General features: G+C 48.1%; 1 protein-coding gene across 5 annotated transcripts in view; it reads left to right on the forward strand.

Moving 5' to 3' along the window:
- PHKB (phosphorylase kinase regulatory subunit beta) overlaps positions 1-15669 on the forward strand; it is a 413553-nt gene that overhangs the window by 153972 nt on the left and 243912 nt on the right. For all 5 annotated transcript variants that reach the window (XM_063945574.1, XM_063945575.1, XM_063945572.1 and 2 more), the window contains one exon: positions 14758-14838. In XM_063945574.1, coding sequence (XP_063801644.1) covers positions 14758-14838 — 81 coding nt within the window. The remainder of the gene's footprint in view (positions 1-14757; positions 14839-15669) is intronic.

The raw sequence follows: 15669 nt of genomic DNA on the forward strand, positions 1-15669 counted from the left end.
TACCTTGTCTGAGGAACTTGATACCTTAGACCAGGGGCGGCCAGACTTTTGGAGTCTGTGATCTACTGTGAAAGCTAAAAAGCTTTTGTGATCTACCTAGGAGGGATAATAGCGCGCGCCGCAGGCGCGTGTGCAAAAAAGGGGTGTGGCATAACAAAAAGTGGGCGTGGTATAACAAAAAGTGGGCGTGGTGTAACTAAAAAAAGGGATGTAGCCTTGTTGCACAGAGTGTAATGACTGCCTCACACGAAATAACACATTGGCCCCCACAGGTAAAAACCTCAAACACATATGCCCCCACAGTGCCAGATACACATGCCCCCACAGTGCCATGTGCCCACAGTGCCAGATATGCCCCCACAGTGCCAGATATGCCCCCACAGTGCCATGTGCCCGCAGAGCCAGATATGCCCCCAGTGCCACATATGACCCCACAGTGCCAGATATGCCCCACATTGCCAGATATGCCCCCACTGAGCCATGTGTCCACAATGCCAGATATGCCCCGATAGAAGAGCTCACCGTTGCTGTGTGGAGAGCGCAGCACGCGCTTCTCCTGCCTGCCGCCCTGCTTCTCAGTCTAATCTCCGGCGGTGACGGCAGCGTGTATAGCTCAAATCAGGCACCGGTCCGCGAGCTCTCATTGGCTAACGAACCGGCACCTGATTTGAGCTATACAGTCGGCCGTCACTGCCGCAGACCAGACTGAGGAGGCAGAGCGGCAGGCAGCAGAGGCGCGGTTTCGGGTGGCTGGGCGGCGGATCGCGATCGACTGGTCGCATGTCCGCGATCGTCCAGTCGATCGCGTTCGACTGTTTGGCCACCCCTGCTTTAGACCATAGGTTCTCAAACTCGGTCCTCAGGACCCCACACGGTGCATGTTTTGCAGATCTCCTCACAGAATCACAAGTTAAATAATTAGCTCCCCCTGTGGACCTTTTACAATGTGTCAGGGAGTAATAAATACACCTGTGCACCTGCTGGGTTACCTACAAAACATGCACTGTGTGGGGTCCTGAGGACCGAGTTTGAGAACCTGTGCCTTAGACAAGGATACTATATTAATGACCCTGGGGCTTATAAAAGACGCTGTCCTATATATGAGAGATGCTCAAAGAGACATTAGCCTACTGGGCTCTAGAATAAATGCAATGTCTATTTCTGCCAAAAGGGTCCTGTGGACTCGGCAATGGACAGGCGATGCCGACTCAAAAAGGCACATGGAGGTTTTACCTTACAAGGGTGAGGAACTGTTTGGGGAGGGTCTCTCGGACCTGGTCTCCACAGCTACTGCTGGAAAGTCAATTTTTTTGCCATATGTTCCCTCACAACCTAAGAAAGCACCGTATTACCAAATGCAGTCCTTTCGATCACAAAAAGGCAAGAAAGTCCAAGGTGCATCCTTTCTTGGCAGAGGAAGGAAGCTGCACAACACATCTAGTTCCCAGGAACAGAAGTCCTCCCTGGCTTCCACTAAATCCACCGCAATACGCTGGGGCTCCACAGGCGGAACTAGGCCCGGTGGGGGCGCATCTCCGAAATTTCAGCCACAAGTGGGTTCACTCCCAGGTGGATCCCTGGGCAATAGAGATTGTGTCTCAGGGATACAAGCTGGAATTCGAAGAGATGCCCCCTCACCGATACCTCAAATCGGCCCTGCCAGCTTCCCCATTAGAGAGGAAAGTAGTGTTAGCTGCAATTCACAAATTGTATCTTCAGCAGGTGGTGGTCAAGGTTCCCCTCCTTCAACAAGGGAAGGGTTATTATTCGACCATGTTTGTGGTACCGAAACCGGACGGTTCGGTCAGACCCATATTAAATTTAAAATCTCTTAACATATACCTGAAAAGGTTCAAGTTCAAGATGGAATCGCTCAGAGCGGTCACTGCAAGCCTGGAAGAGGGGGATTTTATGGTGTCTCTGGACATAAAGAATGCATACCTTCATGTCCCCATTTATCCACCTCATCAGGCGTACCTCCAATTTGTGGTGCAGGATTGTCATTACCAATTTCAGACGTTGCCGTTTGGTCTCTCCACGGCACCGAGAATATTTACCAAGGTGATGGCAGACATGATGGTACTCCTGCGGAAGCAAGGGGTCACAATTATCCCATACTTGGACGATGATCTCATAAAAGCGAGATCAAGATAGCAGTTACTGATCAGCGTAGCACGCTCTCTGGAAGTGTTAGGACAGCACGGCTGGATTCTGAATATTCCAAAGTCGCAGTTGATTCCTACGACTCGTCTGCCCTTCCTGGGCATGATTCTGGACACAGACCAGAAGAGGGTTTATCTCCCGATGGAGAAGGCTCAGGAACTCATGACACTGGTCAGAGACCTATTAAAACCAAAAAAGGTGTCGGTGCATCACTGCACACGAGTCCTGGGAAAGATGGTGGCATCATACGAGGCCATTCCCTTCGGCAGGTTCCATGCGAGGACCTTTCAGTGGGATCTCCTGGACAAGTGGTCCGGATCACATCTTCAGATGCATCGGTTAATCACCCTATCCCCCAGGGCCAGGGTGTCTCTCCTGTGGTGGCTGCAGAGTGCTCACCTTCTGGAGGGCCGCAGATTCGGCATTCAGGACTGGGTCCTGGTGACCACGAATGCAAGCCTCCGGGGGTGGGGGGCAGTCACGCAGGGAAGAAATTTCCAAGGCCTGTGGTCAAGTCAGGAGACTTGCCTTCACATCAACATCCTGGAATTAAGGGCCTTATACAACGCCCTACGTCAAGCGGAGTCCCTACTTCGCGACCAACCGGTTCTGATCCAGTCAGACAACATAACCGCAGTGGCTCATGTAAACCACCAAGGCGGCACAAGGAGCAGAGTGGCGATGGCGGAAGCCACCAGGATTCTTCGCTGGGCGGAGAATCACGTAAGTGCACTGTCAGCAGTGTTCATCCCAGGAGTGGACAACTGGGAAGCAGACTTCCTCAGCAGACACGACCTCCACCCGCGAGAGTGGGGACTTCATCAAGAAGTCTTCACACAGATTACAAGTCGGTGGTAACTACCACAAAAAAACTACAGAGCTATTGCGCCAGGTCAAGGGACCCTCAGGCGGTAGCTGTAGACGCCCTGGTGACACAGTGGGTGTTCCAGTCGGTCTATGTATTTCCTCCTCTTCCTCTCATACCCAAGGTACTGAGGATAATAAGAAAAAGAAGAGTAAGAACAATACTCATTGTTCCAGATTGGCCACGAAGGACTTGGTATCCAGATCTGCAAGAATTGCTCACAGAGGATCCGTGGCCTCTTCCTCTAAGACAGGACCTGTTGCAACAGGGACCCTGTCTCTTCCAAGACTTACCGCGGCTGCGTTTGACGGCATGGCGGTTGAACGCCGGATCCTAGCAGAAAAGGGTATTCCGGAGGAGGTCATTCCTACGCTGATAAAGGCTAGGAAGGACGTAACAGCTAAACATTATCACCGGATATGGCGAAAATATGTTTCTTGGTGTGAGGCCAGCAATGCTCCTACTAAGGAGTTTCAGCTGGGCCGTTTCCTTCACTTCCTTCAGTCAGGAGTGGATTTGGGCCTGAAGTTAGGCTCAATTAAGGTCCAGATTTCGGCCCTTTCCATTTTCTTTCAAAGGAGTTGGCTTCTCTGCCAGAAGTTCAGACGTTTGTGAAAGGAGTGCTGCATATTCAGCCTCCTTTTGTGCCTCCAGTGGCACCTTGGGATCTTAACGTGGTGTTGAGTTTCTTGAAATCACACTGGTTTGAACCACTTAAAACAGTGGAGTTGAAATATCTCACGTGGAAGGTGGTCATGCTATTAGCCTTGGCTTCGGCTAAGCGTGTTTCAGAATTACCGGCTTTGTCTCATAAAAGCCCATATCTGATTTTCCATATGGATGGAGCTGAATTGAGGACACGTCCCCAATTTCTGCCAAAAGTGGTCTCATCCTTTCATATGAACCAACCTATTGTGGTGCCTGTGGCTTCTCGTGACTTGGAGGATTCCGAGCTACTAGATGTGGTCAGGGCTTTAAAAGTTTATGTAGCCAGAACGGCTAGAGTCAGGAAAACGGAGTCACTGTTTATCCTGTATGCATCCAACAAGCTTGGTGCTCCTGCTTCAAAGCAGACTATTGCTCGCTGGATCTGTAACACGATTCAGCAGGCTCATTCTGTGGCTGGATTGCCGCAGCCAAAATCAGTGAAAGCCCATTCCACTAGGAAGGTGGGCTCTTCTTGGGCGGCTGCCCGGGGTCTGGGACTAAGGGGCCAACAGCACAAAGGTCGACACACCTTAGGTCGACGCCAATTGGTCGACACACCTTAGGTCGACATGGACAAAAGGTCGACAGGAACAAGGTCGACATGGAAAAAGGTCGACATGAGTTTTTTTATGGTTTTTTTGTGTCGTTTTCTTCGTAGAGTGACCGGGAACCCCAATTTGTGCACCGCGTCCCCTCGCATGGCTCGCTTCGCTCGCCATGCTTCGGGCATGGTGCCTTCGCTCCGCTACCGCTTCGCTCGGCACACTTTACCGTTCCAATTGTAGTCCACGTGGATCGTTAAGTATGAAAAGGTTCAAAAAAAGAAAAAAATCGTGAAAAACTCATGTCGACCTTTTTCCATGTCGACCTTGTTCCTGTCGACCTATTGCCCATGTCGACATTTTGTCCATGTCGACCTAAAGTGTCGATCAATTGGCGTCGACCTAAGGTGTGTCGACCTTTGTGCTGTCGACCTGGAGTCCGGATACCGGCTGCCCGAGGGGTCTCGGCATTACAGCTATGCCGAGCTGCTACTTGGTCAGGTGCAAATACGTTTGCAAGGTTCTACAAGTTTGATACCCTGGCTGAGGAGGACCTATCGTTTGCTCAATCGGTGCTGCAAAGTCATCAGCACTCTCCCGCCCGTTTGGGAGCTTTGGTATAATCCCCATGGTCCTTACGGAGTCCCCAGCATCCACTAGGACGTAAGAGAAAATAAGATTTTACTTACCGGTAAATCTATTTCTCGTAGTCCATAGTGGATGCTGGGCGCCCGTCCCAAGTGTGGACTTTTTCTGCAATGCTTGTATATAGTTATTGCTTAAATAAGGGTTATGTTATAGTTGCATCAGGGTTTATCTGATGCTCTGTTATTGTTCATACTGTTAACTGGGTAAAGTTATCACAAGTTATACGGTGTGATTGGTGTTGTTGGTATGAATCTTACCCTGGATTCCCAAAATCCTTTCCTTGTACTGTCAGCTCTTCCGGGCACAGTTTCTTTAACTGAGGTCTGGAGGAGGGACATAGAGGGAGGAGCCAGAGCACACCAGAATCCAAATTCTTTCTTAAAGTGCCCATGTCTCCTGCGGAGCCCATCTGTTCCCCATGGTCCTTACGGAGTCCCCAGCATCCACTACGGACTACGAGAAATAGATTTACCGGTAAGTAAAATCTTATTTTCTGACTACCCCAAGCTAGAGCAGGATCTGATCAACATGTCCTATGCATACTTTATCTTTCTGTATCCATAGTCTGTTTTTCACTACAGTGATAAAAAGAAAAAGAGGAGGCTGCGCTTCAAGAGGAAAAGAACAATAATCCACTAAATGTGTACAATTTTATGACAATTTATTAAAAAAACTAACTCATTAAAAAACAACAGTATTCTGTACAGTTATATTGTGCCATGTGCATGCATGAAAAGGAATAAAATTTACCCAAGATATTGGTTCAGGACATGTATCACATAAGCTCTATAGGATCCGTTCCCGATATTGCCCTTAAATGATATAGGTCCAGTTGTAATCCACTATAGCGAGTCCCTTTTAGATGGTGTCTAGAGAGTCCTTTACAGATTCCATATGCCGCTAGAGGATTCAGGATGGAATAAATATCCCGTAAACAGTGGGTACCTCATGCAGTGCGGTGATTGGATGGTGCCTCTCTAGGACTCCTCTGGGTAACTGGAAAGTGGTGAGGGCTGGTTCGGATCCAATTGAAGAAAGTCCTGCTCCAAGGGTTAAAAACTGACGCGTTTCGCTGCATATGTCTTGCAGCTTTTTCAAAGGCATATGCAGCGAAACGCGTCAGTTTTTAACCCTTGGAGCAGGACTTTCTTCAATTGGATCCGAACCAGCCCTCACCACTTTCCAGTTACCCAGAGGAGTCCTAGAGAGGCACCATCCAATCACCGCACTGCATGAGGTACCCACTGTTTACGGGATATTTATTCCATCCTGAATCCTCTAGCGGCATATGGAATCTGTAAAGGACTCTCTAGACACCATCTAATAGGGACTCGCTATAGTGGATTACAACTGGACCTATATCATTTAAGGGCAATATCGGGAACGGATCCTATAGAGCTTATGTGATACATGTCCTGAACCAATATCTTGGGTAAATTTTATTCTTTTTCATGCATGCACATGGCACAATATAACTGTACAGAATACTGTTGTTTTTTAATGAGTTAGTGTTTTTAATAAATTGTCATAAAATTGTACACATTTAGTGGATTATTGTGTTTTTCCTCTTGAAGCGCAGCCTCCTCTTTTTCTTTTTATCAATGTACATATATTGGGAGTGACTTCCCTCTTAACATTGGCTGCCGCTTAGCTGAGCACCTCGCCTCACAGCGCCCGAATAACCTTGGGTATTTCTTATTACCTTCTCTTGTTTTTCACTACAGGCCTTATATAATTTAAGTACAGTTGTTTTGCTTTGCCGTTAGGTACGACACAGAGCTTCTGCAGGCGAACAACCATACGCAATCCTGCCTACTCCCCAGCCACCTCCACACATCACGACCCAACCACCTCCATTTGGAGCTCAGGACATTTAATGTCTGTACTTTATACATTATTTGCTAACAATAGGAATGGACTTGTTAGTCCGCCTACATAAATGTGTTAACAGCACATAAATACTTATTACCAAATACAGAGCAGGAGTTCTGACCGCAGCAAACAATCAAAGCTTATTAGTCTCCACTGCAGGCAATGATTCCATTATCAGCGGTGCCGCAAGTTGCCGGTGTTACAGATACACAGGCCATTGTTTAAGCCATTATTCAAATTGTTATAGGAATTCTGTTGCTGATAATGCTGCAATTTAGATAAACATGAGGCCGTTTGAATTAAGTCTTTTAAAATAATTACCGCAGATCTAATCCTTGTATCCAGGCAAAAGTTAACTGTTCAGCTCAGAAGTGAAATCGGCCTGAATGTAGAAATACTCTGTCCTCATAAAGCTGGCTTTTACAGACCATTAAACTGAAAATACGGCATTGAATGACCAGATATGGTTAGTTTAGCCACGCGGATGGAAAGCCAAGTTGAACTTTGACGGTCAAAGGACCGAATCACAAGACCAAAGTCATTGACCGTCTAGATGATTTTGTTTATGCTTTATGACGATCTCCGGTGGTTTTGGGCTCAAAAGCAAGACAGTGTCCGGTTAGTCTGATTATAAACATACAAATGATATTATAGACTTGATTCAGATTTGTACGCAAACCAGATGGTTTATGTACATGCCCAGTGTTTGGGGGTGACAAGTTTTGCACATGTGAAGAACGTGTCTTGCGAGATCTCTCCCCTCAATCATGCTGCAGCATTTAGGGAGAGATGCAACCAACATTTAGGGGGAGATGTGGCCAGATGTCTGCCTGTTAGCCAGTTACTTTCAGTCTAATACACCTGGTAAAGGAGGACAATAGCTTGCTCTGACCTTTAACTTTAAAATGCTAGTCTTTGAAAAGTAAACTTTAAAAAAATGTGATTTGTTTTGTAAACGGTCTGAGAATGTATTATTTGCAAAACAGATTTCATTTCTGGACTTTAGGTCTAATTCAGGTTGGATCCCAGTGTGCAAATAATGAGAAAAAAATGCAGCTCGTGCATAATGCCCATCCTGCGCAACACCCGTCCTGCACATGCGCCCGCATTTTCTGCGGGGGGCTGCAGAAAATGCTATCGCCCCTGCCTGTCAGTCAGGCATAGGCGGGGGGGGGGGCAATGCTCCGTTTCCAGACAGGAGACAGAGCATTGCGGGGGCGGTGTGGCGCCAACAGGGGGCAGAGGTGGCCATACGGGGGCGTGATCACGGCGGTTGCGTGACATCACACACAGCCACCGCGATCGACAACATGGTGGCGGGACTCCTGCGGCCGCAGCTAAGCTGCGCCGGCAAGAGCGTTCCTCAGTTTCTGCTAACAAGCAGAAATTGTGATGTGTTCGCAATTTTTGCTTGTTGAACGAGGGGGAGGCGGCTGACAGCATGCTGGGCGGCTTTGCCCAGCGATGGGTGGCCCCCAGCATGCAATCCAAAGGATAGCAAATTCTGATAATTAGCAGAATTTGCTATCCTTACTGAATTAGGCCCTTTATTTCTCTAGTCCTAGTGGATGCTGGGGACTCCGTAAGGACCATGGGGAATAGACAGGCTCCGCAGGAGACAGGGCACTCTAAGAAAGAATTAGGTCTACTGGTGTGCACTGGCTCCTCCCTCTATGTCCCTCCTCCAGACCTCAGTTAGAATCTGTGCCCGGTCAGAGCTGGGTGCACTTTAGTGAGCTCTCCTGAGCTTGCTGATAAGAAAGTATTTTGTTAGGTTTTTTATTTTCAGAGAGATCTGCTGGCAACAGACTCTCTGCTACGTGGGACTGAGGGGAGAGAAGCAGCCCTACTCACTGAAGATAGGTCCTGCTTCTTAGGCTACTGGACACCATTAGCTCCAGAGGGATCGTACACAGGATCGCACCCTTGGTCGTCCGATCCCGGAGCCGCACCGCCGTCCCCCTCGCAGAGCCAGAAGACAGAAGCCGGCAGACAGAAGCAAGAAGACTTCGAAATCGGCGGCAGAAGACTCCAGTCTTCATATGAGGTAGCGCATAGCACTGCAGCTGTGCGCCATTGCTCCCACACAAAACCCACATACTCTGGTCACTGTAGGGTGCAGGGCGCAGGGAGGGGCGCCCTGGGCAGCAATTGAGTACCTCCTGGCAAATAGAGCATATATACAGCTGGGCACTGTATATATGCATGAGCCCCCGCCATTATTTTTACACAAAAGCGCGGGACAGAAGCCCGCCGCTGAGGGGGCGGGGCTTCTTCCTCAGCACTCACCAGCGCCATTTTCTCTCCACAGCTCCGCTGAGAGGAAGCTCCCCAGGCTCTCCCCTGCAGAATCATGGTAGAAAGAGGGTAAAAAGAGAGGGGGGGGCACGTAAATTTAGCGCAAAATCACTAATACAGCAGTTACTGGGTAAACACTAAGTTACTGTGTAATTCCTGGGTTATATAGCGCTGGGGTGTGTGCTGGCATACTCTCTCTCTGTCTCTCCAAAAGGCCTTGGGGGGGTCTGTCCTCAAATAGAGCACCCCCTGTGTGTGTGGTGTGTCGGTACGATTGTGTCGACATGTTTGACGAGGAAGGCTATGTGGAAGCAGAGCAGGTGCAGATGAATGTGGGGTCGCCGCCGACGGCGCCGACACCTGATTGGATGGGTATGTGGAAGGTGTTAAATGATAATGTAAACTCCTTGCATAAAAGGTTTGATAAAGCTGATGCCTTGGGACAGTCAGGGTCTCAACCCATGCCTGATCCTACAGCGCAGAGGCCGTCAGGGTCTCAGAAGCGCCCACTATCCGAGATTGTTGACACAGATATCGACACGGATTCTGACTCCAGTGTCGATGGCGATGAGGCAAAGTTGCAGCCTAAAATGGCTAAAGCCATCCGCTACATGATTATAGCAATGAAGGATGTATTGCACATTTCAGAGGTAAACCCTGTCCCTGACAAGAGGGTTTATATGTTTGGGGAAAAAAGGCAAGAAGTGACTTTTCCCCCTTCACATGAGTTAAATGAGTTATGTGAAAAAGCTTGGGATTATCCTGATAGGAAAGTGCAGATTTCCAAACGGTTACTTATGGCGTATCCTTTCCCGCCAACGGACAGGTTACGCTGGGAATCCTCCCCTAGGGTAGACAAATCTTTGACACGCTTATCTAAGAAGGTGGCCCTGCCGTCACAGGATACGGCCTCCCTAAAGGATCCTGCGGATAGGAAGCAGGAAGGTATCCTGAAGTCCGTTATACACATTCAGGTACCCTACTGAGGCCGGCAATTGCGTCGGCCTGGATGTGTAGTGCTGTGTAGCAGCATGGACAGATACCCTGTCTGAGGAACTTGATACCTTGGACAAGGATACTATATTACTGACCCTGGGGCATATAAAAGACGCTGTCCTATATATGAGGGATGCCCAAAGAGACATTTGCCTACTGGGCTCTAGAATAAATGCAATGTCAATTTCTGCCAGAAGGGTCCCGTGGACTCGGCAATGGACAGGTGATGCCGACTCAAAAAAGCACATGGAGGTTTTACCTTATAAGGGTGAGGAATTGTTTGGAGAGGGTCTCTCGGACCTAGTTTCCACAGCTACGGCTGGGAAGTCAAATTTTTTGCCATATATTCCCTCACAACCTAAGAAAGCACCGTATTACCAAATGCAGTCCTTTCGATCGCAAAGAGGCAAGAAAATCCGAGGTGCGTCTTTTCTTGCCAGAGGCAGGGGTAGAGGAAAGAAACTGCACAATACAGCTAGTTATCAGGAACAGAAGTCCTCCCCGGCTTCCACCTAATCCACCGCATGACGCTTGGGCTCCACAGGTGGAGCCAGGAGCGGTGGGGGCGCGTCTCCGAAATTTCAGCCACCAGTGGGTTCGCTCACAGGTGGATCCCTGGGCTATACAGATTGTGTCAGGGATACAAGCTGGAATTCGAAATGATGCCCCCTCACCGTTACCTAAAATCGTCCCTGCCAGCTTCCCCCATAGAAAGGGAAGTAGTGTTAGCGGCAATTCACAAATTATATCTCCAGCAGGTGGTGGTACAGGTTCCCCTCCCTCAACAGGGAAGGGGTTACTATTCCACAATGTTTGTGGTTCCGAAACCGGACGGTTCGGTCAGACCCATATTGAATTTTAAATCCCTGAACATTTACCTGAAAAGGTTCAAGTTCAAGATGGAATCGCTCAGGGCGGTTATTGCGAGCCTGGAAGAGGGGGATTTTATGGTGTCTCTGGACATAAAGGATGCTTACCTGCATGTCCCCATTTATCCACCTCATCAGGAGTACCTCAGATTTGTGGTACAGGACTGTCATTTCCAATTCCAGACGTTGCCGTTTGGTCTGTCCACGGCACCGAGAATATTTACCAAGGTAATGGCGGAAATGATGGTGCTCCTGCGAAAGTAAGGAGTCTCAATTATCCCATACTTGGACGATCTCATAAAGGCGAGGTCCAGAGAGCAGTTGCTGATCAGCGTAGCACACTCTCGGGAGGTGTTACTACAGCACGGCTGGATTCTGAATATTCCAAAGTCGCAGCTGATTCCTACGACGAGACTGCCCTTCCTGGGCATGATTCTGGACACAGACCAGAAGAAGGTGTTTCTCCCGGAGGAGAAGGCCCAGGAGCTCGTGACCCTGGTCAGAGACCTCTTAAAACCAAAACAGGTGTCGGTGCATCAATGCACGCGAGTCCTGGGAAAGATGGTGGCATCATACGAAGCCATTCCCTTCGGCAGGTTCCATGCAAGGAATTTTCAGTGGGATCTGTTGGACAAGTGGTCCGGATCGCATCTTCAGATGCATCGGCGGATCACCCTATCCCCCAGGGCCAGGTTGTCTCTTCTGTGGTGGCTGCAGAGTGCTCACCTTCTCGAGGGCCGCAGGTTCGGCATACAGGACTGGGTCCTGGTGACCACGGATGCAAGCCTCCGAGGGTTGGGGGCAGTCACTCACGGAAGAAACTTCCAAGGGCTGTGGTCAAGTCAGGAGGCTTGTCTGCACATCAATATCCTGGAACTAAGGGCCATATACAACGCCCTGAGTCAAGCGGAGCCTCTACTTCGCAACCAACCGGTGCTGATTCAGTCAGACAACATCACCGCAGTGGCTCATGTAAACCGCCAGGGCGGCACAAGAAGCAGGGTGGCGATGGCAGAGGCCACCAGAATTCTTCGTTGGGCAGAGAATCACGTGCAAGCACTGTCAGCAGTGTTCATTCCGGGAGTGGACAACTGGGAAGCAGACTTCCTCAGCAGGCACGACCTCCACCCGGGAGAGTGGGGACTTCATCAAGAAGTCTTCACACAGATTACAAATCGATGGGAACTGCCACAGGTAGACATGATGGCATCCCGCCTCAACAAAAAGCTACAAATGTATTGTGCCAGGTCATGAGACCCTCAGGCGATAGCTGTAGACGCACTAGTAACACCGTGGGTGTTCCAGTCTGTCTATGTGTTTCCTCCTCTTCCTCTCATACCCAAGGTGCTGAGAATCGTAAGAAAAAGAGGAGTGAGAACAATACTCATTGTTCCAGATTGGCCAAGAAGGACTTGGTATCCAGAACTGCAAGAAATGCTCACAGAGGACCTATGGCCTCTGCCTCTCAAACAGGATCTGTTGCAACAGGGGCCCTGTCTGTTCCAAGACTTACCGCGGCTGCTTTTGACGGCATGGCGGTTGAACGCCGGATCCTAGCGGAGAAAGGCATTCCGGATTAAGTTATTCCTACGCTGATAAAGGCTAGGAAAGACGTGACAGCAAAACATTATCACTGTATATGGCGAAAATATGTTGCTTGGTGTGAGGCCAGGAAGGCCCCTACAGAGGAATTCCAGCTGGGCCGTTTCCTTCACTTCCTACAGTCGGGAGTGACTATGGGCTTAAAATTAGGGTCCATTAAGGTCCAGATTTCGGCCCTATCCATTTTCTTTCAAAAGGAACTGGCTTCTCTTCCTGAAGTTCAGACGTTTGTAAAGGGAGTGCTGCATACTCAGCCCCCTTTTGTGCCACCAGTGGCACCTTGGGATCTTAACGTGGTGTTGAGTTTCCTGAAATCTCACTGGTTTGATCAACTTGAAACCGTGGAGTTAAAATATCTCACATGGAAGGTGGTCATGCTATTAGCCTTGGCTTCGGCTAGCCGTGTGTCAGAATTGGCGGCTTTGTCACATAAAAGCCCCTATCTGGTTTTCCATATGGACAGAGCAGAATTGCGGACTCGTCCTCAATTTCTGCCAAAAGTGGTGTCATCTTTTCATATGAACCAACCTATTGTGGTGCCTGTGGCTACTCGTGACTTGGAGGATTCCGAGTTACTAGATGTAGTCAGGGCTTTGAAAGTTTATGTAGCCAGAACGGCTAGAGTCAGGAAAACTGAGTCGCTGTTTATCCTGTATGCATCCAACAAGCTGGGTGCTTCTGCTTCAAAGCAAACTATTGCTCGCTGGATCTGTAACACGATTCAGCAGGCTCATTCTGCGGCTGGTTTGCCGCTTCCAAAATCAGTAAAAGCCCACTCCACAAGGAAGGTGGGCTCTTCTTGGGCGGCTGCCCGAGGGGTCTCGGCATTACAGCTTTGCCGAGCGGCTACTTGGTCAGGTTCAAACACTTTTGCAAAGTTCTACAAGTTTGATACCCTGGCTGAGGAGGACCTTGTGTTTGCTCATTCGGTGCTGCAGAGTCATCCGCACTCTCCCGCCCGTTTGGGAGCTTTGGTATAATCCCCATGGTCCTTACGGAGTCCCCAGCATCCACTAGGACGTTAGAGGAAATAAGATTTTACTCACCGGTAAATCTATTTCTCGTAGTCCGTAGTGGATGCTGGGCGCCCGTTCCAAGTGCGGACTTCTTCTGCAATACTTGTATATAGTTATTGCTTAAATAAGGGTTATGTTATGTTTGCATCAGGTTGTCTGATGCTCTGTTGTTGTTCATACTGTTATTTGGGTAAGTGTATCACGAGTTATACGGTGTGATTGGTGTGGCTGGTATGAGTCTTACCCTGGATTCCAAAATCCTTTCCTTGTACTGTCAGCTCTTCTGGGCACAGTTTCCTTAACTGAGGTCTGGAGGAGGGACATAGAGGGAGGAGCCAGTGCACACCAGTAGACCTAATTCTTTCTTGGAGTGCCCTGTCTCCTGCGGAGCCCAACTATTCCCCATGGTCCTTACGGAGTCCCCAGCATCCACTACGGACTACGAGAAATAGATTTACCGGTGAGTAAAATCTTATTATTTATTATATTTATTGATTGTAGCACATACAATGCAATTGTTCCAGAAGAGGTGGTCAGCTCATTATTGTTGATTTACATCTTGGTTTAGGTCCCCTCCCACTCCAACTTTCAAGTGGAACAGGAGAAATTCTTCCCTCCGAGTACAAGATCTATTTTATTTCTAAAACTCTTAATTTTCTTATGTTCATAAATGTTACGGTATGCGGATTATACAAAAGGTTGACATAACTGGTCGACACACAAATGGCCGACACATGTTTTTTAAATGTTTTCCCAGCATTTGTTTAATTTACGTTCCACGTGGACTACGATTGGAAACAGATGCTGAAACTCTAGGGCGCCGTGAGCCAAGAAAGTTTGGGAACCACTGGTGAAAACCATAAACCATTATTCTGGCTATAAAAATGGCAGCGCTCTAGTACGCGAATAAATGCGGTTAGTTTGAGCAAACAAAGTTACGATTGCTAAGTTCGTAATCTGTTTTTCTGGAAAGTTGTGGAAATAAAACCTCGTCTAGGACATAGTGTTTAAAAGTATTAAACGTTTAAGTTTAAAATATTTGCAAGAATGTCTGTTGAAGCGTCCTTTGCCGTTAGAGGTGCAGCTTTGGCCTGGTGTCGCCATATCAGGCGCCATTATAAGGTCAGCAGACAATGCGCAGCCATTAATTACCGGTAACCTTTCTTTTTTTATTTCAGATAAATGCCGTGTCCCTCTTCCTCTTGTATTTGGTGGAAATGATATCCTCCGGACTGCAGATCATTTACAATACAGACGAGGTACCCGGTTGCTACCAATTCCATTATCTTTCATCAATATTTTTTTCATTAGCCCTTTCCTGCATTGCGTTGCTGCTTAATTATATTTCATGCGTCCGCTCACTGCGCATCAGGCCTCTTACGGAGGCTGATAGGTAACTCAGACAGGGAACAGGGGAGGGTTCTGTTGGTGTAAAGTAATTGTTTGCCATAATTACTGTATAATCATTTACATTTCTAGCAGAGTCTTGTGCATCGGTCAGAAAATTATTTTGAGTATTCAGGATAATCAGAAAAGAAAGGGCATCTGAAGCTCATACGATGGAGAAAATGAAAGGCCTTGCTTTTGTTTTAGTGCCCAAATTAACCCACTGCCTCTCTTTTCATGATCTGTAAGATATGCCCTCTAGCAGGGTATCTAACATTACCTACAATGAACTGTTAGGTACACACATCTAGAGAGTATTTAAGTAGCGGCAGATAGAATTTACATCAATGACCCGACAGGTCATATATATTTATATGCGGGAATTTTTTAAAAAACAAACAGATTTTGTTCTGTCTTGTGGCTCTTAATAACTTTTTTCTCCTTAAAAATTTTTGTTGGTCAATATTCTTATACTGTTGTCGAGATCATGGCCGTATTGAGACATGCATGTCTGTATGTACTTTGTCAACGTACAGTACCTCTCAACATACTGGGCAGTAATCAAGTCTTTTCACCCCCTTCCACACCCGTTCTGTTTCTGCTGACGGAAGTGGTATCATCATTTCAGTTCGCTACTCCTGGGGTAGCGAGGGCGCCCAACCCTTGACGCAGCTAAACCTGATTACTATGGGCACGATATGCGC

The sequence above is a fragment of the Pseudophryne corroboree genome, chromosome 11 (genome assembly GCF_028390025.1).
Source record: "Pseudophryne corroboree isolate aPseCor3 chromosome 11, aPseCor3.hap2, whole genome shotgun sequence".
Classification (NCBI taxonomy): Eukaryota; Metazoa; Chordata; class Amphibia; order Anura; family Myobatrachidae; genus Pseudophryne; species Pseudophryne corroboree.